Source organism: Fusarium graminearum, chromosome 2 (assembly GCF_000240135.3).
Source record: "Fusarium graminearum PH-1 chromosome 2, whole genome shotgun sequence".
NCBI lineage: Eukaryota > Fungi > Ascomycota > Sordariomycetes > Hypocreales > Nectriaceae > Fusarium > Fusarium graminearum.
The window spans coordinates 3,402,606-3,424,820 of record NC_026475.1 but is presented as its reverse complement, the minus strand read 5'-3'; the positions used below and the strand labels follow the sequence as shown (position 1 = coordinate 3,424,820).

Below are 22,215 nucleotides of genomic sequence, written 5' to 3'. Positions count from 1 at the left end.
CTTGGCAGACCCTTTCTCTACAGTGCACTCTCACCGCAGCATAGCCTCCCAAGACGCCGGGTTTTGACAGCTTGATTGCCAAGCTAGGGGGCCAATCTTGGAGATGACTGTCGGGGTAGTTTAGCCAAGGACCCAAATGTAACATGGCAATCACGTATTTAGTCGGTGTTGAGCCGAGATTGAGCGCTTGTCGTCGGTTGTTTTCTACTGCAATAACTGTTCAAGCCCCAGACGTCACTGTCTGTCCCAAGATCAACATAAGCTCGTGATAGCGTTTTAAGCTTGTTGTTTTAGCTTACTCACTAATCCCCGCTAATCCTTTGTCTCTCCTGTACTGTATCCGTACCTAACCCATCGCATGCTTATTGCACGGTAGACATGACATGGGGGGCGCGCCAAGACGGAGGGCCATCCGCGCATCCTCCAACCGAAAACGATCGATCTTTTGCACCTTCCATTCATGGTATCATGTCCGTTGGAGCAGGCGAGACAAAGTTGTACTGTAGGGAAGGAATCGAGGAATGCATCACGCGTTGCCCACTAAGAAGTGCGGGGAGGAGACCAATCACTAAAGCCGAAAGCCAATGCTCTGGATGACAGTGAATAAAGCTGGGGAATTAATTTAACGGGTGACCGGTTAAGATTAGGCGAGGCAGATATTCAGCACGGGCCAGGTGCAGCTTCCGCTTGTGCCTACCCGCTCTGTATTTACACCATCAACACTGATGAATCCAGTCAACAAGGAGACTCGATATGCCCTCATGTGCTATAATAATTATAGACAATAAAAGATGCGTGCCTATATCTTTATCCCTGTATACCAAGGCTTGTCTTAAACTCCAACTGCCAAATCCTCATCTACCCTTCATCTAGAACTACTTGGCAGCTTCCTTCTACTACTCTTGGCCACCACTTCAGAGGCGTCCCGATGCAACTGATGCTTATCGCGTCTTGGCAAACAAAGAGACGAGACAACTCTTTCCCTTTCCTGCCCACACCCTCTGTAGTTAATTCCCATCTCCTGCCTTTTTTGCCATCGCGCCAACTGTACCACAGAGAGGGGACCTTCTCTCCTTCCCCGAGACAACATAAAAACTGTCCCACCTCCCACGCTTCACTCTCCCCTTGTCAGGTCGCAATTCTTTAATCTTTTCCCTTTCCCAATACAAAGGGTCAACTCTTCTATTCTGATCTGCCTTTTTGATCTTTGCCCCAGAGAGATCAACCACCACCATGACGTCCAAGGAGGAAAAGGTCGACATTGGCACTCACACGCCGCCGTCGCACGAGGTCGCGCCCGGACACCAAAAGGATGTCTTCACTGGCGACATTGAGGGTGTTCGCGAAGATTTTCGCGAGGATGACTTCATGACCCGTAACGGTCTGAACCTCAAGTCCTTCCAGCGCCGTACGTTCTACCCTACCTCTCGCTAGCTTCAATCGCAACGCGCCTAACATTTACTCTCTACAGGTGACTACGGTACCGGTGTCGTCGAACTCGATCGCTCCATGAAGAAGCGCCATCTCCACATGATTGCCATTGGAGGTTCTATCGGTGCTGGTTTCTTTGTCGGTTCCGGTGGTGCCTTCACCAAGGGTGGCCCCGGCGCTGTCCTCATCTGCTTCATGATCGCCGGTGTCATGATCTTCAACGTCGTCCACGCTCTCGGTGAGCTCGCTGTCATGTACCCTGTCTCTGGTGGTTTCTATACCTACTCTACTCGCTTCATTGATCCTTCCTGGGGTTTTGCCATGGGTTGGAACTACGTTCGTACCTCATCGCATCTGGAATACGCGCAATACTAACCGTCGCAGGTCTTTCAATGGGTCATCGTCTTACCACTCGAGTTAACCGTCGCATCTTTCACTGTGCAATACTGGAATCCAAACATCAATGAAGGTATTTGGATCACCGTCTTCTGGCTGTTCATCATCTTCATCAACGTCTTTGGTACACTTGGTTACGCCGAGGAGGAGTTTTGGAGTTCTTGCTTCAAGCTCGCCGCCATTATCATCTTCATGATTGTCGCCGTCGTCCTCATCTGCGGTGGTGGCCCCTCTCGTGGTAACTTTAGCACCTACCAGGGTGCCAAGCTCTGGTACGACCCTGGCGCCTTTCAGAACGGTAGCCGTGGTTTCTGTGCCGTCTTTGTTACCGCTGCCTTCTCTTTCGCAGGTACTGAGCTTGTTGGTCTTGCTGCTGCTGAGTCTCGCAACCCCGCCAAGGCCCTTCCCGGTGCTATCAAGCAGGTCTTCTGGCGAATCACCCTGTAAGTATACATCTCACCATCACGCCATTGTGCCCAGCGTACTGATATCTTATAGCTTCTACATTGTTGGTCTCACCCTCGTCGGCATGCTCGTCAGCTCCACCGATGACCGTCTCCTCAACAGTGCCAACCCATACAAGGATGGTGTCTCTCCCTTCGTTCTGGCTGCTCTTGATGCTGGTCTCAACGGTTACGACGACTTCATGAACTTGGTCATCTGTGTTTCCGTCGTCTCCATCGGTGTCTCTTGTGTCTACGGTGGATCCCGTACTCTTACTGCCCTTGCTGAGCAGGACTACGCTCCCAAGTGCTTCACTTACATTGATCGCTCCGGACGTCCTCTCATGTCTGTCATTTTTAACCTGGCTTGGGGTGCTCTCGCATACATCGTCCTGGCCTCTTCCGGTGGTCTTGTCTTTGACTGGCTCCTTGCTGTCTCTGCCCTTGCCGCTCTCTTCACCTGGGGCTCCATCTGTGCTGTAAGTTTGATCGCATCTATCGTCTGTTTGTAACAGAAATTAACTTTCGCACTCAGTGTCACATTCGTTTCCGCTCTGCTTGGAAGCGTCAAGGCCGTACCCTCGACCAGATCCCCTTCCATGCTGCTGGCGGTGTCTACGGTTCTTGGTTGGGTCTTACCCTCTGCTTCGTCATTCTCGGCTGCCAGCTCTACGTCGCCGTCTGCCCTCCCTTCAAGGAGGGTTACGGTAACGCCGAGGATTTTTTCATGGCTTGCCTTGCCATCCCTGTCGTCCTTGTCTTCTGGATCATCGGCTATATCTGGAAGCGACCTCAGTGGCTCACCATTGACAAGATCGATCTCGACACTGGTCTCCGTGAGCATGACTGGGATGAGATCAATGCTTACCGTGCCAAGGTTGCTTCTTGGCCCGCTTGGCGCAGGGCCCTCAACAAGTTCATGTAAGGAGAGTAAATGCTTTCCTTTATGAACTTTGTCACAATATACTCGCTATTGTACTTGATTCCTCTTTTGAGGATTGCTACTTTATACCCCGTTAATATACTGGTTCATCTTCTATATGTCATCTGCTCTAATTAAATCTCTACGTGATTGATAATAATGAGGCTTGTATGTACTTCTGTTTCGTCTTCTCATAAATGTTGACCTACATCGTCTGACGGTATATCGCTTGTTGATTTTACCTATTTTAATATCTAGACTTGTCATTAGTAAATTTTACCCACGCGACATGAGGTATCACTCTCTTTTGTTTATGATGAGTAAATCGAAATCTCATATAAATCAGTATCCCGAAAAATACTGTCATATACCACTTAACTCGGAGACGAAACTCAAGCACACCAAAATACATTTCCATTTCTAGAGCTGAGGTCCTGCCGCTCTAAGCTGAGTTGATGCTGAGGTTGGGCTGAGGGGGGCTGAGCATGGGCCGAGGTGCCTAAGCAGGCCCATTTTTGGGATCGCATACCCGGGTCAAGATCCGCGGGGGACCACATCTGGGATCATATCCCTATTTTGGGCCCCGGTTGGACTTTCCCACGTCAAGGAATCTGGCCTGCATGAACCCATCTCATAAGAGATCTCTGTATTCGACGCCGTCACTGCTTAGACTATTTCCTAATAACTCTTTTAATATTAACCCGACTTGATCGCTATAATTGTTATTGAGTTTTGAGCCTTAGCACTACAGTACCATTTGTAAGGAAAGGAACTATAAGTTAATTTCTCTACCCAATTTCTAATAGCTAGCCTGCCTTAACTATAAGGTGTCCTAGTTTTATATGCACTATAGACAAAGCAAGATGCACAGATCTGCTAGCATAATTATTAGCACAAGGTAAACCTAGTAAGTCCCATCCCTCCACTAACGTCCGCGCCTTATACACTACATGTTGCCTATATTAGCAGTAGTACTAAGAAAGTATTAATTCAAATTCAGGGGCGGGGCAAATTCTGCATCCCCATTACTGCCTGGAGGCAAACCTTTCATCGACCTGAGATTCAGGGCTGTATAAGAGGCTGACTTATGATCCCTTGATGCATATCACTTTCTCAATGAAGAAGGTAATGAAGACAACTATGCAGGTATCTCGGCAACCCGCGGACGAATTTACACCTGTTGCAAAGCATGAAGTCTTCTCAAGAGAGAAAAATTAGAATACCTAGCTTGCGACAGCATACAGTATGGCGAAGCAAGGTCGCAAAGCTCAAAAAGACGGTCTTTGCCTGTGGTCAGCGAGCGGATTTGCCGCTCGTCTTCCAACCTTTCAAGCTCAGTAGGACTTACCCGGGGATAGAACATCTTAAGCAAAGCCCGGATACAGGTATCGCATTGATGAGCGTTATCTGTTGCGAAAAGCTCGATCTTCTTTTCTAGGCCATATTTCTGGATGACCTTGGCCATCAAGATGGCTTGATCCTCGCCACCATGACTGCCAGAGAGCTTCTCTAGGCTGAGAAGGCGGAATTGTGGTCTCTTGGCTATGTCAGCATAGTACGCTATCACCAAAAGGGTAGCAATACCATTAGGCGAAATCCACATGTCAAAGGAGATATGAACATTCGACAAAGCCTTATTCATCTCAGTATCCTCGTGTGTTCTTCGAATTATTGTAAGATCCACCTTCATACGGTGTTTCCCGACATCGGTAAAACTTCGTTAACAAACTGGTCCTCTATGAAGGCAGGAAGCTGCCGAAATAGCTTGTGCTCAACGCCGTAGAGAGGGATATTGGCATCCATAATCCAGCCGAGAAGAAGCCGCTTGAAGATGTCGGCTTTATTTTCAAATAGAAAAGATCCATACTCCAACTGCGTAAAAAAAGGCACAACCTTATGCAGGAGTAGTCTTATCTTAATTTCTTTCTCTTTAAAACCTTACTAAAATATTGAGCTTATTGACATGTTTCTAACTTAAGATGCTCTATTGCAGTCTTCTGCTTAGAACTTTCTTAAATTAAATTGCGGAAGTATATTAGTGCCATACTGCTCTGGGTTTTAACAATGCAGACTCTTGTCCTGATGCTCCTTGTTACGACCTAACTAATCCCTACACACGTGAGATAATGTACCTACTACTTTCCGCCTATGAGGATAGACCTATCCTACATAAGTCGAACGGACCCCGTTCGACTTACCTGACAAATAGAGTCAAACTGACCTCGTTTGCCTTATATAATAATCGAATAGAGTTAAACCGACCTCATTCGACCTATATAATACCTAAGTATATATACCTTTAGTTAGCACTAATTAATATAATTAGCTTATGTTATAACCTAACAGATGACTATGCAGGCCCCATTATGTTTCTCCAATCATGACACTTGTCACCCCTACTAGATTAGTCAGACCGTGAGCCGCCAGGATCTGCGACTCACGGCTTACAAATAGACTCACGATGTGAGCCCTAAACTCACGACGTAAGCCGGGAACTCATGCCGTAAGCCTCTCACGAAACTATAAGCCTTCCTAAGTATATATATATCTATCTTTAGCATTAGATAGAACTTAGCTCACCAGCTATCAATAAAACCTCTTTACCTAAGTACGCCTTACCCGCTTTACTTACTATTAAGAAATGTGATACTTCGCCTTTGCTCAGTGTATAACGCCCTATGACTCTGCAAATATAAACCAGTATGGACTAGTTTACCTATTTAGAAACCCAACCGTCACAGCTTACTAGCTATTAATAAGACTTCTTTACCTAAATACGCTTAATTTACTCTATTTACTATTAAGAGATATAATACTTTACTATTACTTAATAATGCCTTATATATCTATTAATATAAACTTAATATAAATTAGTTTATCTTTTAGAAATCTTATCTATTATATATTAATAGCTCTTATTTAGACTTGTAACAGTTACACCCAACCGTTAGGCCACAGGGCAAAAGATCGGGCTATAATCACTACACGAGCGATTATAGTGGTGCTTACAGCTGCCTATAGAAGCCTTATAGCGCTATTACGGTGACCAATTGTAACAGAAGTACCTTAGGCATCAGGGCCCCCATCTCGCAGAAGCAACGGCAGATGCGGCAGCATAGCCATATATGCGGCTTCGTCTCCTACCGTGCTACTACCATATCCCGAGTCGAGCATGGCTTGTGTGACGGGTGTGGTTTCCAAGGGATAAACTAGTCCGTACTAGGTTTATGTTGGCAGATACGTAAGGCGTTACCGAGCAATAGTGAAGTGTCACGTCTCTTGATAGTGAATAGAGCGGGTTAGGCGTATTCAGGTAAAGAAGTCTTATTGATAGCTAGTGAGCTAGGTTCTATCTAATGCTAAGAGAGTGTCCTATATATACTAGTCCAAGGTACAAGACAATAGGTATTGGCTTGTATCTATCGTGGACCGAGGGTCAAGCATATCGGTCCTGGACCGTGGTGTAGTTCCTTCGGTCCTGAGCTGATTGGTGCATAGGGATGAAAAGGTGGGTCTTCGTGAGGACCGAGAGTTTGACGATTCGGTCCTGCGGTGATTGGTCCATAAAGGAAAGGAAAAGTGGGGGCTTGCAAAAGTGAAAAGTGGGGTACGCCTGACCTCGTCATTTAGGTCGTAACAGCTTGGAAGTAAGCTGCGTGAGCGGTTATTAGTCCTTTACCACCAGTCATGTAACTAGGTTTGCTGAATATTTGGGGCTTTTAGGTTTCATCGTCGATGTGTTCGTCGTGATCGTTTTACATGGCAGCCTTACCCTTACCCTTGCCATTATTATTTGGCAGATCTAGATTTATTCTAGACATATCCGCCAGAGCAGTGGCTTATTACTGAATAGGCGGTTACTGGACAGTTTCGACAGGGAGGAACATCAAACTTATCACCGTGTGAGTTAACAATCACAAGAGTCGGCAATCAACAAAGTAACAAGATTGAAATTCTCATAGCACACGAGGTAACAAGACAGTATTAGCTCACCTGGCCTTTTTCAGCTTAGCTACCTCACAGTACTTATAGGGATCAGATCGTGAAATAGTTGGGCCCATCAGAACCCCTGGACCGCATCTGTAGCTTCTGCATGGCCAACGACTCTGTCACCTTGGCCTATCCTTGATAGAATTAGAACTTAGTGCTTTGTACTCTCAATATGTGAGTTGCTTGCTCTCGCCTCCTGGTCTCAGAGCTGCCTACAAAATGAAATCATAAGCGATAGCAACGGCTAAACATAATAAAAAAGGCCAGAATTGAAAAGAATCTGATTCAATCATATCATTGTTTTGTTGAGCTAGTCACTATACCCTGACATTGAACTTAGAGTAAAACTCTGGCTTTTGTAATGAGACCAAGCGACTTGAGTTCCCCAAACTTCGCCTCTGTTAAATGCCCATAAGATGAGGCCCTCGAATGCTTCCACATGTCCTCCTGCGTCTCCTCTGTCCTTTCCGGAATCGAGAATAAAGCCGGAAACAGACAAATCTTGAGTCCATTAAGTTCCGCTGCCGGGGGTCTAGATTGCAATAAATCGCATTCCATCATCTCTGGATCAAACGGAGTGCCTGGTTTGAAGAAAAAGTATTTAAACCTTCTTAACGACAGCCTAAGCTCCAGCTTAATACTTAACGCCCTGGACAGATCGTTCTCTAGATCTGTAACAACTTTGTCTTCTTCTTCAGAGAGACCGCGTGGCGAGCGATCAGTCGACAAACGATTGGCTATATCGTGAACTCCAGGGGGGATAAAAGAATCTAGGCTCTGTAGTACTAAATCACACAGCGAACTTGTCTTTTCTGACATCAGATGTTTTCGAAGGTCAGATTTACAAAGAAGCGACTTTGTTGCAACCAGGTCAAACTTTTGCAAAAGTTTGCCTTCGACTGATTTCAGGGGGTTAGTCAGAGTCAATATGGAACGTAGAATGGCCTCACATGATGTTGCTAGAAGTCTTCGGTACTCCTGCAAAAGTGGCGATTCGATACCCAATATATCTGGGAAATCAGACTCAAAGACAAGCTCGAAGAACCCTGCTGCCAACAAACAACCTAAAAGCTCAGACTTTGGGATATCTGCTTCCTGCGCATATGCAAGAAGGCCATCCATATCAGTCCCAATCAGTCGCCTGGCCCAGCTCTGGGATAACTCTGAAAACTCGGATCCTGGCTCGGGTAGATTCTCTTTTGGGTCCAATTCGCATATCTGTGAAGCTGTATCAAGGACATTCTGATTAAGGCCGTAACACTCTTCCTTGAGGGAGATATTTGCAAATGCAAGGCAGTCAGTCTCCAACGCGCTGAAGCCATCTAGAAGATCGTCCCGGGCCTCAAGTTTGCGCTTGAGGTTAGATATATTTCTTCTTAAATGCATTTGTTCCGCGACCGGAGTCCTTTGAATCTCAAATAACTCATTGATTTCGTTTTGCAGTTCGGATACTTGGTTCATCAGTGTCGCCACACATCCTTTCTGTTTTAGTAACTCAACCTCAGCCTTTCGTAACCTTGCCAGTGTCGATGGGGGCGTAGAAGCAGGTGGTGTATCTGAAATCGCCTCCTCTTGAGAGTCAGGGAAATTGGCTCCGAATTTGAACTCTATTTCTGATGACGTAGGCGAAGGGATCGAGCTCAGTTCAGAGTCGGTCTCACTTTTAATGTCACATAAATTCTCTCCTCCTGCCAGCTCATCTTCGCTCTGATGACCTTGTGGATCCTGCCGTACTGACTCGAAAGGGGCATTTGACTTTCTCTATATTATGCATCAGTTGAGGTTCCGTTTCTTAACCAATCAGCATTTGCAACGACTCACTTTGAGCTCCGGCTTTTTTGGGACTCTTTTTGGGGTCGAAGTCTGTGAAGATGGCGCTAATGCCTCCCTTTGGCTGGTGGCTCGGGTTGCTGACAGTGTACGTGACCGTGTAGCAATAGCTGCTGATTGACTGCGTAGGCGACGGGCTTCTTGCGGAGGGTCCATCCTAGAGAGTATTTGCATAAGATAGATATTTTCCCCTTCAAGCGGTCGAAGGCCCGCTGTTCCAAGCGAAAACATATCATCAAACTTTTTGCATAATCCCCGTTTGTCCCACTCCCTTCTCAGTTTGTCGCGAATCTGTCGCTGTGTGAAATCTTTGCCTGTAGTACTTCTTAGGTAGTCGATGGCGGTGTCTTCGAAATGCCTGCCGTATTGAACGCACCAATTGAGATACGCTAGAAGTTCGAGACGATCATTGTCGCTCCACACGATCCGGTTATTTGGCTTGGCCTGCGCAGCCCGTCTCGCCTTTCTGTTTCTCTTTCCAGCCATGGTTCTCTGTCAACGTGAATAAAACTCTGTTTTGCCTGGCTCAGGTAAAGGTGTCAATGTTAAAGTGTTGGTTGGCCCCTGTCATGCAAGCTGCGCACAAGTGATGTGACGCGTTCGCCGTCCAATCAGAGAGACAAGACAATATCACTCTGCATATCTAGCCAACCAACAACACGTCGTAATTGGACAACACGTACCAGACGCGCCCTCGTGTATATGTTTTTCTGCCTTGCTGCCTGTTGAAATGGTTCGCAATCATGCTCTGAGGCTGAGAAAAGGAGAAGGCCAGGATAAATACCCGTTCCCCTGCCATGAATGAGTTCCGGTCGCTCATTACTTCTCGATCTGAACCGCGAACCTGATCATGACGTTCTCAAGGGCCTCTACCATGACCCTTGGTCGGGAAAACCTATCCAGTCACCAACCACAGCATGAAGAACGCGATGGCCCCATTAATCTTGGCCTTTTAAATGGGGCCGACTCACAGTCCTTGGAAAAACGCCTCATAATTGCAATCGACTTTGGAACAACCTACTCTTCCGTTTCCTATGTCGAAATACCGGAAGACTGCCCTTCTGATTCCGTTGACTCAAGGTCTATTTGTTCGATTGCAAGATACCCTGAGTCTACCGATTTTAATTCTGATGATCGAATGCTCAGGGAAGTCCCTAGCGAAGTCATATATCCCTTGGATCGTCACTTTCGCGATCGGCATGCCCTTATTCGTTCCCAGGAAGGTCTTGGAAACGAACCTGGCGATGAAGATCAGGAAGAGAGCATTCCAGATGTGACCAATAATGGGCTTCGAGATGTGGAGCCCCTTGATGACGATGGAGACACCACAATGGATATGGACGTTTCTGGCCAGTTTCACTGGGGCTATGGGGTTCACGAGCTTCGGGCTATCCCAGCCATGCACTCCGATCCCACCAACCTACCGCTGTCTAGATTCAAGCTCTTGCTTGACGATAGCCCAATGACTGCAAAAGTCAGACAGGGACTCAATATACCTCTTGATAAGCTCAAAAGTAGAAAAGTGGTCGACGGTCCTCTCCATGTCATCGCTGACTATCTGACCTACCTTCTGGACCATACCCGATCTGAGCTACGTAGCCTGGGCTACCAAGACAGCTGCCCCAAAGAAATGGTTCTGTGCGTTCCTGCTATATGGAGCCAGCAGGCTTGCAGGGATATGCAGAAGTGTCTCGCGGTGGCTATGAAGGGGGCTAACTTCCGAGGCGCTGATGTCCAGAACAACAGTATCGAGAACTTGTTCATAGTATCCGAGCCAGAGGCAGCAGCAGCATACATGTTGGACAATTCGCCTGAGATTAGGGTATGATGCTTGTTAAATTTGAGATTCATGTTGGCTGATGGAATTATTAGTTTGGCCAGACTTTTGTTCTCCTCGATGCAGGCATGGGCTTATGAAATCTCCTATCTGGCTCCAGCTAACTGGTTACAGGAGGAGGTACAGTCGACGCAAATACCTATCGAGTCAGCAATGAGGAACCTCTCCGATTGGAACACGAAATAGTTCCACCAGGTGGTATTGTTGTCGAATTCAGAATGTTGTTAATAAGCTTACGTATGGTTAGGCGGCCTTCATGGATCAAGTTACCTCAACGAAGACTTCAAGGAATACCTTTCGGAACTCCTTTCTGAAGAGAAATACCTGGAAAGGGGTGCTCAAACCATTGACGGTATCATTGAGCAAATAATGATTCAACAGTTCGAGCCCAGAATTAAGCGCAATTTTAATGTCTTCCAACGTTCTACTACCAAGCGTTTCGCTGTAGATGGGGGACTCCGAGATAATCCTGACAAAGGCTTTCAAAGGGGTTATATCCAGATGTCGACGTATGTTTGCTGAATCTTGCTAAAGGCCATGAGAAAAGGCTAACGAGACGTTAGGTCTGTAATTAAAAGGATATTCATGAAACATCTGGAGGCCATTTTTGAAATTGTGAGAAGCCAACTGGATGCAGCTTTGTCTAGCGGCTGTAAAGTAGAGGTTAGTCATCTGGACTCTGTAAAGACTATAACCCGTGGCCAGGAACCTATCTAACGCATGGCTTTTTTCAGAAAGTTGTTCTCATTGGAGGTTTTGGAGCCTCAATCTCCCTTCGAGATTACCTCGAAAAACGTCTCGCAGAATACTCGCAGCAGAACAACTGTCACGTCAAGTTACTGCGTCCTAGGGATAGGTTTGTCGAACCGGCTAATTGTAACTGTGTCAACGACTAAACTCCTCTGCACAGAATCCAACTCGTTAATGCTGTATCAGCAGGGGCCGTACTCCGGGCCATGAACAAGAATAATGGACCAGAAAGGATTGCTCGTTCCAGCTATGGCATTCTACGAGCGGAACCGTTCGGAGAACACCCAGAGCATGAAGGAATGAAACCATCTTATGATAAACATGACGGCCTGCCTTATATTAAGAAAACAATAGATTGGGTTCTGAAATTGGTACAGCTGTTCTTATTATCCTTCGCGAATCACAGCTAACATATAAAAAATAGGGCCTGCCTGTTCCTTCGGTCTGGAACTGTGAACCATTTACCTGCAGTCACACTTTTGACGTTTGGCCAATACGGCCCCTGATTTGCAGAGAGATCTTGTATGTGTCAGATCACTCGACACTGTCGCACTATAGACTTTCTCATCATAACAACACGGGTAAGAAGATACGCTAGAACTACTGGACAAGCTGACAAATCGTTTGACTAGGCGCACAAAAGGTCGGGGAGATCGTGGTAGACTTCTCTGACCTGCGAGAAAAGGGCCTCAAGCCCGTGGAGCCGGTTATTTATGAAGATGGTCGAACAGTTGGAAAAAAGCACTACAGGGTCAACTTCACCATGGTGATACAAGTGGTAGACCGTGACTTAAGATGTAAGTTCGAGCCGAAAGACTTCCTGATCATTCTGAAAGACAGGTTTCTGACGATTTTTTTAATACCGATAGGCTATGCTATTTACAATCAACAAGTCAAGAAGAAGTGTCGCATCAATATTTCATCTGGTTTCAGGCCCGGTGTTAGGTAGACAGACATAACCGAAAGGCTTGATGGTTTGGGTTTACTAGCAGCTAGGGAGATCGGATAAGGAAACTAGCGGATGTCTCCAGAAGAAAGATAGCTACAGAGATATTAGCTTACAATACCTATGCTGTTATAAGATCCGTTTTCCATAAGTTTCCCTTCTCAGTTATGCCCCGGTCAGGATGGAAGAATGGGAGGTAAGCTTGCAAAAGTCAACAGGTGCAGGTGATACCATAAGCAATCCTCAGCTGAGCGGATTTCTGCGTGAAGGAGAGATGAATCAGCTTGTGCGTCAACATATCTCCCCACCATGTCTTCTTCAGACAGCAATGGCCCAGATCCAGTTGACCTCGCCAGCAACATCGGCACCTGGGTTGCTGCTGGAGTTTTGTTAAGGGATCAAAAATCGGAATCTTGATACCAAAAAGGTGGCCGGAGGTTGACCTCGATTGGGGTCGCTGTAACGTTTGTTGAGTGAGAATAGATGGCGTAGAGTGAGGAGAGCTGAGTGGGGTTGGTGGGGGACTGAGGGAGGGCTGATGAGTAGCCATAAAAGCGGCAGCAAGTGTCACTTGACTTTCGTCTCCGAATACCATTGTAATATCTAAACAACCCATAGCTGACGTCGAGTAAGAACATATCAAATATTTATCATTTCATGATGCTATTGTAACCATTTTTGCTATTTAAACTATATATGACGACTATCAAACGAATGGGAGAATTACATGACTAGCATTCTCACCACCCAAGTGAACATTATGCGTTCCCTTGTTGTCGTTATGCTCCAAACTTCCAAAATTGCTTACTCCCAAGTTTCGGCCGCAAACAATAGCTCGAATCGACTCGCCTGCTTCATACTCGATACCCATCGCCCAGATACCGATATCCAATCTGACAATATCGCCAGGGGTGATCTTCTCTTCCTTTTCATGGGGGTGGAAAGGCCAGTGCGGGTGCATGCTCTTGCTCTCGTCAATCTCACGGTGGGATGCTCGGAGAACGCCCATTGGGCCACGATAAATCACAACTTCGATCTTCTCCTTGTCGTCCATCTCTTCAAATGATTGTTTGGGGATGCCCTTCCAGGGAATGTTGAGGTTAAGCATGACCTCTCCGTTGGCATCGAGTTTCTCGAGCAGGACATAGACATCCATGTCATTGTAGTCGGGACAAGACATGTATACCACAGCTTTAGGCATACCGACCAATCGTGTTGTCTTATCGAAGCGGTGTGTAAAGCTGACTCTATCATCGGTTTCAGACTTGTAGCCCAGGGATGATGAGTCGGCGGGCTTGTTGGGGGAGAGTGATCCTTCTTTTGTGAAGTAAAGCTTCTTGTAGTCTGTTCTTGGGATGGGAAAGTCCTCCTCGACAATATTTTCATATGACTGAGGTTCCTTCTTACCAAACCTCAACACAGCCATGCGTACTTGCGGTGTACTATCCCAACCATTCTTCTTGCCTTTGAGGAAATAGTCAAAGAAGTCCAGCAACTCTGGGTTGGCTTGCTCGTTGCCCCAGATATCATACCACTCTTGCCAAGGGTGCCATCGGAGCCACTTGTGGGGTGTATCAACTTCAAGATAACCTCGAATGGCGCCCATGCCGTGCATGGTGTTTGTCCAGGTTCCGGTGATGTAAGTTGGGATATTGATTTTCTTCATGTCTGGGCGCTTATCATTCCACCAGTCGTTGGCGAGAGGATGCTTCTTGAACATTTCTCGGAAACTCTCGATTCCTTTATGGCCTTGGAGCATGTACTTGACGATAAGCTTGTCGAAGAGATCGCCGGCGTAAATACCACCGCGGGCGAATTGCTCACGGTATAAATCACCGCAGCCTTCCCAGGGAGCAATGGCCTTGAGACTCGGGGGTCGTAGAGCGGCGATGAACCACTGGATGATGGCGAGATGTGAGTTACCGGCGAGACCGACTGAGCCGTTGCACCACGGTAGCTTGGCTATGCTCTCAATGCTATCGTAGCCATCTTCGGCTTCTTGAGTTCCCATGATGGCCATCACACCTTCACTGTCTCCTGACCCGCGAGAGTCAATGTTGACAATGGCATAACCACGAGGAACCCAATCATTGGGGTCAGGTGCCTCGAATTTCTCAAGACCAGATAGTGTCTTGGGGGGAATACCCAAGTTCCAAGGCACCATGAGGCTTAAAGACATGAGACCATTGAACTTCTTTCCAAAAGGCGACCAGCAGATAATCGCAGGCACAGGCTCATCACTCTGTGGTGGGCGATAGATATCAGCATATAGTGTAACACCATCTCTCATCTTGAAAGCAACATCGTGTTCAGCGAGTATATCGCAATTGAGAGGCTTTGCATCTGGATGATCGAATTTCCAGCCTTTTGGAAGAGTTTCTGTGTGTGGGTTGAGGCCGACATAACCGCCTTGACCAGCTTTTGGGGGATTGATGTGTTCGATTGGGACTTCGAAGGGGAGGGGAGGGAGAGGCATGATGTGTGTGTGTTTGATATGACGAGGATGTTATTGGTGAGATGTTGTTGTATTCGGAATGACCAGGTCTATTATAGCATGGTATATAGTCCTTCTGAAGCTTCGAGATAGTATGTAATTGTGATGCCGAGGTCGTGAACCGGTGGCCCATCGGCCCCGCTTATTGTTGCTCGGGGTAAGACCAGGCGAGCGGCTCGGTATCGGAGTCTGGGGTAGACAAGATTCCGAGCCGAAGCGATCTCACTCCGGAATCAAATCATCGCAAACAGCAAATTCCGATTAGCCAGAGTATCGACTGAAGGAAGGATAAGTATCCAACATTGAACATGCGAAATAATCATTTCTCAACAGTCAATCACTGCAACACAATCCAACAAGTTTAGCATCATCAACTTTGACTTGTTTAAACTTCTTCATTTTAGCTTCTGTTTTATCCCATCTATCACAATGGTTGCCAACACAGAGCCCGCCAGTTACCAAGCCGCCAGCGCTTCTCTCAAGCTTGACAACCCCACAACCAGCAAGCCCCGTCAGGCCAAGCCTGCAGGTCCCCGCAAGCTCTTTTCTGATCTCAACGCTACCTATGGCGATTGGCGCGATGACCTCCAAAGAGATGGTTACGCCGTTGTCAAGGGTGCTATCCCTAAGGAACGAGCTGACCAGTATGGAGAAGAGATGATGTCTTTTCTTGAGAACTTGTAAGTACTTCAAGCACCGCCTTGATGTATTCAATCACTAACATTTTGTTAGCAACGGTGGTATGGGCTTTAAGCGCGATGATCCTAGCACTGTTAAGAATGAGACTCTGCCCGTAATCACTGAAAAGGGCATGATCACCGGCTATGGTGTTGCTCATGAGAGCTTCACCTGGGGCATCCGTCAAGAACCAGGCGTTGTCGAAGCCTTTGAGAAGGTCTACGACACAAAGGATCTCATCGTCTCTTTTGACGCCATCAACACTTCCTTCCCCAACCGCAAAGACGTGAAGCTCAACAAGCCCTGGCCCCACCAAGATCAAGATCCTCTCAAGCCTGGTTTCCGCTGCTTGCAAGGTCTCGTCAACATCCTCCCCAACGGAGACAAGGATGGCGGTCTCATCGTCTGCAAGGGCGCCCACCTCCTAAGCGAAGAGTTCCACGAGGACTTTAAGAATGAAGAGAACAGAATCTGGGCTTGGACGAAGGAGTGGTACGGCTTTACCGAGGAGGGTATGGAGTGGCTCAAGAACAAGGGCTGCGAATGGGTAAAGATCAACGCAGAGCCTGGCGATCTTTTGGTTTGGGATAGTCGCACACCTCACTACAACGTCAGTCCTGAAGGAAACACGCCTCGTTTCTGCACTTATACGTGCTACATGCCTGCGGCCGATGCTACACAGGAGGACTTGATCAGGAAGAAGGGTGCTTTTGAGAACTTGCAGAGCACGACCCATTGGCCTAATGCTATGCATGTTGGTGGAATTCCTGTTTTGCGCGATGGAAAGCCTTGTCCTTATAACACCAACAAGCCAAGGGAGGCGCCGAAGCTTACGGAGAGGGGTTTTGAGTTGACGGGCATTCCATACATTGCTGCATGAGTAGGATCTTAGTGGAAAGATGAATTTTATTGCTTTTGAGATTGTTACATAGCAGATTGAATTGAATGAGGTTTATGCATAAATACCAACAGTGCAAAAGATCGTGACAGACGTGATCCTATGTACCTAGTTCCTTCTCCTGAATTGGCCAGAAATCAGCAACACAAGTCAGGAGAAGAAACAAGGAACTGTTCGGCGTTACTTGATGATTAAAGACAAACTTCACATTGAGTCTCGGAGTCAACAGACTTTTTGAAGATTGTATGGTTCAACGTTCTCGTTTCCAGCTGGCCCTACTCGCATGCCTTCCCTGAGTCAATCTGCCCAGGCCCAATTGAAGCTTATAATTACAATGCAACTCACAGCAAATTATTAGTATATCATCAAATTGCAACAAAGCTCGTCAGTTATTACTAGAGTTCTATGCTCATGCCCTCTTCCGTAGGATACATACTTGACTCATTCTCCAACCTCTGCAACAAATTCTCAAAATCAGCCCAGTCGCATCCAATCTCATCAGGTAGCATGGGTATGTTGAAAGGTTGCCCTGAAAATGGATCCAGAATACCGCCATCCATGCTCAAGTTCACCGGATTCAAGATGGAAGAATCGGACGGATCTAAAGATTGGGAAAAGTTCATATTGTTGGATTGCTGCGCCATGTTTGTGTCATCTTGCTGAGAAAAACAAGGACCTGATGTGGAATTGGAGTTGTTTTGGTCGGCATCCATTGAAGTTGTCGTTGGCTTCATCGCTTCTTGCACAACGCGGATAAGTCCATTGAGGACTGTGGACAGGCGATCTGCTTCAGCCAAACCGACGCAGTAGCAACGGATCAAATCTGCTGCTGTGATGAGAAGCTTTTATAGTCAGTATAAATCGCCAATAAGACCGGGATATTGTAACTCACACTTTGATCAATTTTGGAAATGCGCGATTGGGGCTGTTTCAGTATATGCACTGCCAAGACGTAAAGAGCATGAAGAAGAGGAAAGTACGAGGGGGCGAACAAATGAGACATTGTGTCATCATTGTCAGCAAGTAGATGGATGATCTTTCTGGCTGAGTTGGCAACCATGGATTGACCGTTACGGATTGTGTACTCCCATGGTGTTCCTTTGGCGATGACCTCGACGGCCTTGTGGATTGCGTCTTTGCTGATGAGAAGAGAGTTTCGGTTGAGCATGAGGATTCTAAAAGAGGTCAAATTTGTTTAAGGTAGGATATTGATGATTGGTAGACTTACGCGTTGTGGTAATGAAGCGAGATGAATGAAGACAGGGCTGGGTCTTCTGGGAGTCGCATAAAGTCCGACGTAGGGCTAGTTGATGCGTCAGTTGCCTGAAAATATACACAAAAGAGACAGATATTTACCGTAAACCAGAAGGAAGACTGTTGACCCAATTCGACAACATCAGAAACGATTCTCCCGTCGCATTGACCTTGTCCTTAATGGCTGCTTCAAGGGTCTTGCGACTCGCCGTATCTTCCAGCTGTCGTGCCCTTCCACATCGATGGCTCATCTTGCTAAAGACCTTAGCCATGGACAGGACAAAGTGTTGTGGCTGGGGGTTTGTTGTCTTCAAGGCTTCTAGGTCCAAGGCATCGTATGTTTCATCCGAGATGCTGGAGACGTAGCCGAGCTGGAAAGAGAATAGCTTCTCATAGCTATAAAGAGCCCACCATGCTGGATTCCAAGCATCGATGGCAGAAGAATGAGGGTTGGTTCTTCGGTCACGGCCGGGTCTATTGAGACCGAGGGAGTGGGCGACGGAAAGACAGATACCGAATGTCGTCCATGACGCAGTAATTTCATCATTGAGACGAAGACATATTGAGAAAAGAAACAGAACTTCAATCGTGTCGAAAGAAACGTTACCGATCAGATAGCCCAGAGCATTACGAGCAAGCGAAAGAGCTTCTGTCATGTAAATTTGGCGTTCAGCCGATTGAAGGATACATCCACCCGCTGCTAGTAGCAGACATGTTCTCAGTGACGACGTATCACCCTGAGGAAGCGATGCGTTGTCAAGACGTATTGATTGTGCCTGTAAAGCTTCATTTCTTGCCTGATCCAGTCTCACCACTGGATAAAACGTATGAATCTCGCGCTGGTACGCATCGAAAAGTGCCTCAAAGTCCCACGTTGCCGGTGGCTGGGGTACAGTTTGCCGAGACAGGAACCCACTCGATCCCGATGCTGCATTCAGCGTTGAAGGTGGGTACGTGCCGAAATGATAGGGAACATTGAGCCGAAAACATGAGAGGTCTAGCCACTCAGTCAAGACCTGGAAAGATGTAGTCCCTGTACTTTGTTTGAGGATAGGTAAGGGATTACTGATGGTGTCGGTATGGGAAGAGTCTCTACTGAGTGATTGTCGTGGACTTTGAGACCTTGCGCGTATCGGTCCAGTCGCGACAGAAATTGTACGCGTCGGCTGCTGTTCTTTCGCTATTGAGGGTCTCCTGGTGGTTGCATTCTCCGTGGCCGAATGGATCCCATATTCTGACGGACTTCCAGACCCAACAGATGATCCATCGACGGATTTGCCTGCCTCGCGTCGCTTGATCAGCTTGCCCGGCCTACGTCTATCTTCGGTAACGCAAGGAATTCCTGCAGAGATGCAAGCTTGGCAAGAAGGTTGCTGCTCGTCACAGCGTGTCTTGCGATTCCGGCAGTAATTGCAAGCGAAATTGAGACGGCGGCGTTTGCTCGATTCCTTGGCCCGGTGGCCGGGACTGTCCTCGGTATCCATTGGGGAAGGCATCGGAGGGTGAGTTGCGGGGAAATACGGATATACGAGAATGAAATGTCGGTAGACGAAAATGGAATCTGGGGACAAGGGTTAGACGTGAGTCTTGGTCCAAGAGTCTGGGGTCGACTTGATTAGCTTGCAGTATGTGTTTGGGGCAAGGTCAAGATACCGAGCCGATCGGAGGGTTGGAGCGTATTTTATTCTCTTTTACTGTCTTCCCCGCATTCTCTTCTCCTCGGACACTCGGCTCCACCCCCGCAAGAACTTAACTGTCCTGGTCTCGATCCTAGACTCACCAATCGGAGTCGTTCTTTTATGCTACAACACTAGCTGGATCATACCTAGTCGACAAAATATTGGCCACAAACTCCTCAATCTTGTTCCCTGCATCTCGACTCCGACCCGACAAGGGACAAGGATGTTGCGACACAGTTGATGATATAAAGCTGTCCTTGTCACCGAAAAGATAAAACTCCATATCAATTGGCAAGGACAATATGGCTGAGCCACGATCTTCTTTCAATATGAAGCCTGATGTCGATGCCGTTGAGAATGTCGTTAAGGATCCTCATCATGAATCGCATGACGCATCTGGTACTGTCAACCTTTACCAGGATGGCACTGTTGTGTTGATCCCGACACCAAGCCCTGACCCCAAGGGTAAGTACACTAACAAATTCTCTTTCTATCACTCTTACTAATACTATCATTCTCAGATCCTCTGAACTTGCCTGTTTGGCGCAAGTACATGATCATCCTCATCGTAGGATTCTACTCCGGTATCTCAGTCCTTGGCACATCCGGTCTCGGTGCTGTAACCCCCGAACTACACCAAATCTACCACAACGATGACCCGAAACGCATCACCGATCTTCTCACCTACCCAACCCTCTTCATGGGTATCGGCAACCTCTTCTCCATGCCACTCGCTAATGCCGTCGGTCGTCGTCCCATCTTTCTCTTCTCCGTCCTTCTCTTGACAGTCTCGGGTATCTGGTGCGCATGCTCAAACTCCCTCTCCAGTCACATTGCTGGAAGAAACATCTTTAGTTTGGCTGCGGGACAGAGTGAAGCTTTGGCACCTTTGATTGTGCAGGAAGTTCACTTTCTTCATCAGCATGGTGTCAAGTTGTCGTACTTTGTTGGTGTGCAAAACACTTTGACTGCCGCACTTTTTACCGCGACTACCTACATTGTGCCAACTATTGGACTCCCTTGGTGGTATGGTATCATGACCATCATCAACGGCTGCACCATGATTATGTCATTCTTCTTCTTGGCTGAGACACGCTTTGATCGTCCAGAAGATGCTTCTGGTAAGTGACAAATCGATCTCGTGATAGCTTTTACTCACACAAGTACAGAGGGAGCTGTTCATCTGCGACTCGACAAGAACGGCGACGTTGCTCGTGAAGGTACCAACGAAGTCTTGTTCCAAGTCACCACCCGCCAAGGCGTTGTCCTCCAGCCAGAGAAGTTCGGCGAGAGAACCTTCCGCGACGACATTCGTCTCTTCCATGGTAAATTCGACTGGCCTAGCGCTCTCCACTTCTATCAGGATGTTGGCAAGTCTCTCATTCTGCCACCCATTCTTTGGATCTTTATCCTCAACGGTGCTTTCTTGGGTCTTTACATCTACCAAGCATCCACTTTTGCACAGATTCTTGTCATGCCACCTTACGGTTTTAGTCCAGAGCTTCTTGGCTGGGTTCAGCTTGTTCAGATTGTTGATTGTCTTATTGCCGTACCCATCCTCGGTTATGGTTCGGATCTGATCTGCAAGTTTATGAGTCGACGAAATGGGGGTGTCTTCGAGGTCAGTTTTGTCGTCTTATCTACCGTGACTGAGCTATACTAACACCATTCAGCCTGAGTACCGTCTCCTCACCCTTATTATCCCAGCTGCTGCCGCCATCATCTCAGCCATCTTCTACGGCCGCGCAGCTGCCAACCCCAATGACTACCACTGGATCGCCATCGTGGCGTGCTACCATCTTGGCTTCTTTGCCTTCCTTGGAGCCAACCTGGTTGGTATTACTTTCGTCATGGACAGTTACCCCAACAAGTCGGGACCTCTGCTTCTTGTTGTCTGCGCTGGTCGAGGTTTTGTCTCGTTTGGCTTGAGCTACGCAACTGTTCCTTCAATCGAGTCTCTCGGTTATGATGGTGCTATGAATATTTTGGCTATTATCTGCGGTGTTTTGAGTGGTTTCGGAATAGTTGTGTACTTTATTGGAAAGCGTGTTCGTGAGTGGGCTCGAAGGACTATCTGGCCCAAGGCTCATGAGGAGTGAGCTTGACGTGTGGTTTCTATAGCAAATATTTGAGCACTAGTTACAGATTATTGTCTGAGTATGTTGGTTGGCAGTCCTACCAGACACGAAACAAATTAAATTATGATTGAACAGTGCACCAAGTGTCCCTTTGTTGACTGCTGATGTTGGTTTTGAACACTGTACGAACGTGCTTTGACCTACGCCACCCACATGTCTTGACGGTGCATCTTGGAATGTTGCTACCACAAATCCGTTCAGCCTAAGATGTCTCAAATATTGTCACTTGTTAGCTACACCATGTACATAACATTTTAGCATCAGGAAATTATGGAACTAGTTGGTCAAATCGCCTTTTGTTATATATTCAACCTGTACAAACCCTCCGAGAAATGACTGGTGCACTTTGTCGCCGCCAATTCACAACCAACAGTGCACTTGTCGGTGACACAATGCTCCTAACACTCTAACGCTTTTCCTTTTTAGGCATAGATTTGGTAGCAGAGCACTCCATTGTCTTTGTTCATCACATACCACATGATTGAGAATTATACCTAGTAGGGACTTCAAAAAATGAATCAGTGGGGTA

The 22,215-nt window shown here is 47.1% G+C and overlaps 8 protein-coding genes across 8 annotated transcripts; 4 read left to right on the top strand and 4 right to left on the bottom strand.

The window, feature by feature from the left end:
- The first annotated feature begins 1,190 nt into the window (after positions 1-1,190).
- On the top strand, positions 1,191-3,300 carry FGSG_04637 (amino-acid permease inda1). The gene is made up of 5 exons (XM_011322633.1): positions 1,191-1,408; positions 1,472-1,767; positions 1,816-2,270; positions 2,326-2,749; positions 2,806-3,300. The coding sequence occupies exons 1-5, from the start codon at positions 1,234-1,236 to the stop codon at positions 3,193-3,195; spliced, it is 1,740 nt and encodes a 579-aa protein (XP_011320935.1). The 5' UTR covers positions 1,191-1,233; the 3' UTR covers positions 3,196-3,300.
- Positions 3,301-3,991: 691 nt separating this feature from the next.
- On the bottom strand, positions 3,992-6,278 carry FGSG_04638 (uncharacterized protein; the record flags this gene model as incomplete). The annotated part of the gene is made up of 11 exons (XM_011322632.1): positions 3,992-4,012; positions 4,541-4,729; positions 4,885-5,085; positions 5,391-5,408; positions 5,455-5,475; positions 5,673-5,740; positions 5,825-5,876; positions 5,982-5,989; positions 6,020-6,038; positions 6,202-6,207; positions 6,258-6,278. The coding sequence occupies 11 exons, from the start codon at positions 6,276-6,278 to the stop codon at positions 3,992-3,994; spliced, it is 624 nt and encodes a 207-aa protein (XP_011320934.1).
- Positions 6,279-7,518: 1,240 nt separating this feature from the next.
- On the bottom strand, positions 7,519-9,498 carry FGSG_04639 (uncharacterized protein; the record flags this gene model as incomplete). The annotated part of the gene is made up of 2 exons (XM_011322631.1): positions 7,519-8,943; positions 9,004-9,498. 2 exons carry the CDS (start codon positions 9,496-9,498, stop codon positions 7,519-7,521), a joined length of 1,920 nt encoding a protein of 639 aa, XP_011320933.1.
- A 388-nt stretch (positions 9,499-9,886) lies between these two features.
- Positions 9,887-12,548, top strand: FGSG_04640 (uncharacterized protein; the record flags this gene model as incomplete). Its single annotated transcript, XM_011322630.1, has 10 exons — positions 9,887-10,834; positions 10,950-10,995; positions 11,097-11,358; positions 11,428-11,512; positions 11,584-11,705; positions 11,760-11,970; positions 12,024-12,121; positions 12,158-12,180; positions 12,232-12,396; positions 12,493-12,548. The coding sequence occupies 10 exons, from the start codon at positions 9,887-9,889 to the stop codon at positions 12,546-12,548; spliced, it is 2,016 nt and encodes a 671-aa protein (XP_011320932.1).
- Positions 12,549-13,251: 703 nt separating this feature from the next.
- On the bottom strand, positions 13,252-15,021 carry FGSG_04641 (uncharacterized protein; the record flags this gene model as incomplete). Its single annotated transcript, XM_011322629.1, has 1 exon — positions 13,252-15,021. The coding sequence occupies one exon, from the start codon at positions 15,019-15,021 to the stop codon at positions 13,252-13,254; it is 1,770 nt and encodes a 589-aa protein (XP_011320931.1).
- A 447-nt stretch (positions 15,022-15,468) lies between these two features.
- FGSG_04642 (uncharacterized protein) lies at positions 15,469-16,597 on the top strand (the record flags this gene model as incomplete). The annotated part of the gene is made up of 2 exons (XM_011322628.1): positions 15,469-15,719; positions 15,772-16,597. 2 exons carry the CDS (start codon positions 15,469-15,471, stop codon positions 16,595-16,597), a joined length of 1,077 nt encoding a protein of 358 aa, XP_011320930.1.
- Positions 16,598-17,010: 413 nt separating this feature from the next.
- FGSG_04643 (uncharacterized protein) lies at positions 17,011-19,353 on the bottom strand (the record flags this gene model as incomplete). The annotated part of the gene is made up of 4 exons (XM_011322627.1): positions 17,011-17,457; positions 17,508-17,790; positions 17,844-17,918; positions 17,972-19,353. The coding sequence occupies 4 exons, from the start codon at positions 19,351-19,353 to the stop codon at positions 17,011-17,013; spliced, it is 2,187 nt and encodes a 728-aa protein (XP_011320929.1).
- Positions 19,354-19,850: 497 nt separating this feature from the next.
- FGSG_04644 (uncharacterized protein) lies at positions 19,851-21,647 on the top strand (the record flags this gene model as incomplete). The annotated part of the gene is made up of 4 exons (XM_011322626.1): positions 19,851-19,947; positions 20,070-20,669; positions 20,718-21,169; positions 21,222-21,647. 4 exons carry the CDS (start codon positions 19,851-19,853, stop codon positions 21,645-21,647), a joined length of 1,575 nt encoding a protein of 524 aa, XP_011320928.1.
- Positions 21,648-22,215: the final 568 nt, after the last annotated feature.